The sequence below is a fragment of the Borostomias antarcticus genome (genome assembly GCF_949987555.1).
Source record: "Borostomias antarcticus genome assembly, contig: scaffold_133, whole genome shotgun sequence".
NCBI lineage: Eukaryota > Metazoa > Chordata > Actinopteri > Stomiiformes > Stomiidae > Borostomias > Borostomias antarcticus.
Window position 1 is genome coordinate 97,962 of NW_028176068.1, and position 1,840 is coordinate 99,801.

Consider the following 1,840-nt stretch of genomic DNA (forward strand, 5'->3'; position numbering starts at 1 on the left):
GTGTGGTCTGGGAGGGGCTAGGGGGTGTGTGGGTGTGGTCTGGGAGTGGCTAGGGGGTGTGTGGGTGTGGTCTGGGAGGGGCTAGGGGGTGTGTGGGTGTGGTCTGGGAGGGGCTAGGGGGGGTGGGTGTGGTCTGGGAGGGGATGGGGGGGGTGGGTGTGGTCTGGGAGGGGCTAGGGGGTGTGTGGGTGTGGTCTGGGAGGGGCTAGGGGGGTGGGTGTGGTCTGGGAGGGGATGGGTGATGTCAGAGGGTGTTCAGCCAATGAGGCAGCAGGACTCCTGTCCTAGAGAGATGTGGTGAAGGTCACCGTGGCGATACAGTAGCAGACAAATGAAGAACCTCCGGCAGGCGAGCCGTGTAAAGCTGTCCAATCACAGCAGGGCGCTACATTACAGCAGCGTCACGACGAGCGAGCAGAAGGATTTATTGTTTAATATGGCCTCCATCACCAGCAATCTAATTATCGTTGTCCTGACAAGTGTTGTCTCTCTCTCTATCTCTCCCTCTCCCTCTCTCTCTCTCTCTCTCCCTCTCTCTCTCTCTCTCTCTCTCTCTCTCTCTCTCTCCATCCCTCCATCCCTGGGACTTTCTCTCCCCCGCAGGGAGAAGTGGAGCAGCGGATTTGAGTGCCCTGATTGTCGTCTATTCCTGTAAATCTCTTCCTCTCCTTTCCTCGCCTCTCTCTCTTCCTGTCTTCCTCTCCACACCCCTCTCTCCCAGATGGCCTGGGCTATTTCAGGATATCTTTATTTAAGTGTGAGTCCACAGGCTCCAGGTGTGTGTGTGTGTGTGTGTGTGTGTGTGTGTGTGTGTGTGCGCGCATGCGTGTGTGTGTGTGTTCGTGCGTGTGTGTATGTGTTCGTGCGTGTGTGTGTGTTCGTGCGTGTGTGTGTACTGTGTACATGTGTGTCTGAGTAGAGGGGAGTACAGCACAGCGGGGGACAATTAGCACTTGCTAACGAGCATTTCCTACTCATCGCTAATCTCACTTGACTTCCCGTCTCCTTCCGATGACATCACAGGAAGCTTGAAACCGGGTCGTTTGATCCGGTCCCAGGGGTCGCCCCAGGGACACAGGGAAGAGGCAGAACAGGGGCTCATTCATTAGCCAGACTGGACCACCTCATCTGTTTGAGCAGCAGGCTCTGGTACCGGGCAGGATGGGGGTCCAGGAGGGGGTTCTGTGGGCCTGGTACCGGGCAGGATGGGGGTCCAGGAGGGGTTCTGTGGGCCTGGTACCGGTCAGGATGGGGGTCCAAGAGGGGGTTCTGTGGGCCTGGTACCGGTCAGGATGGGGGTCCAGGAGAGGGTTCTGTGGGCCTGGTACCGGTCAGGATGGGGGTCCAGGAGGGGGTTCTGTGGGCCTGGTACCGGTCAGGATGGGGGTCCAGGAGGGGTTCTGTGGGCCTGGTACCGGTCAGGAGGGGGGTCCAGGAGGGGTTCTGTGGGCCTGGTACCGGTCAGGAGGGGGTTCTGTGGGCCTGGTACCGGTCAGGAGGGGGTTCTGTGGGCCTGGTACCGGCCCAAGCTGCTCCAGCTTAGCTCACTAATGCAAACACTACAGCCCTGCTAGTAAGGAGGGAGATTGAAACAACACCAAATCTCTCCCCCTCTCTCTCTCACACACACACACACACACACACACACACACACACACACATACACACACACACACACACACACAGAAAATCCCTCTACCCCCCCCCCAACGCCTGCACCCACACTTCATCTCAGCTGTCAATAAAAAATAGCTTTATTTTTCCTATTTACTTTCAGTTAGAGAAAAAAGTGGAAGCCCACGCTAGCTCGAATGATCTAATCTGAACGGACAACATTTTT

The 1,840-nt window shown here is 57.0% G+C and overlaps 1 protein-coding gene across 1 annotated transcript in view; it reads right to left on the minus strand.

Moving 5' to 3' along the window:
* The window catches only part of ptprb (protein tyrosine phosphatase receptor type b), a gene marked incomplete at its 5' end in the record, with an annotated part of 23,910 nt that overhangs the window by 19,699 nt on the left and 2,371 nt on the right, over nucleotides 1-1,840 (minus strand). The window contains one exon of the mRNA XM_084462770.1: nucleotides 1,154-1,277. Coding sequence (XP_084318896.1) covers nucleotides 1,154-1,277 — 124 coding nt within the window. The remainder of the gene's footprint in view (nucleotides 1-1,153; nucleotides 1,278-1,840) is intronic.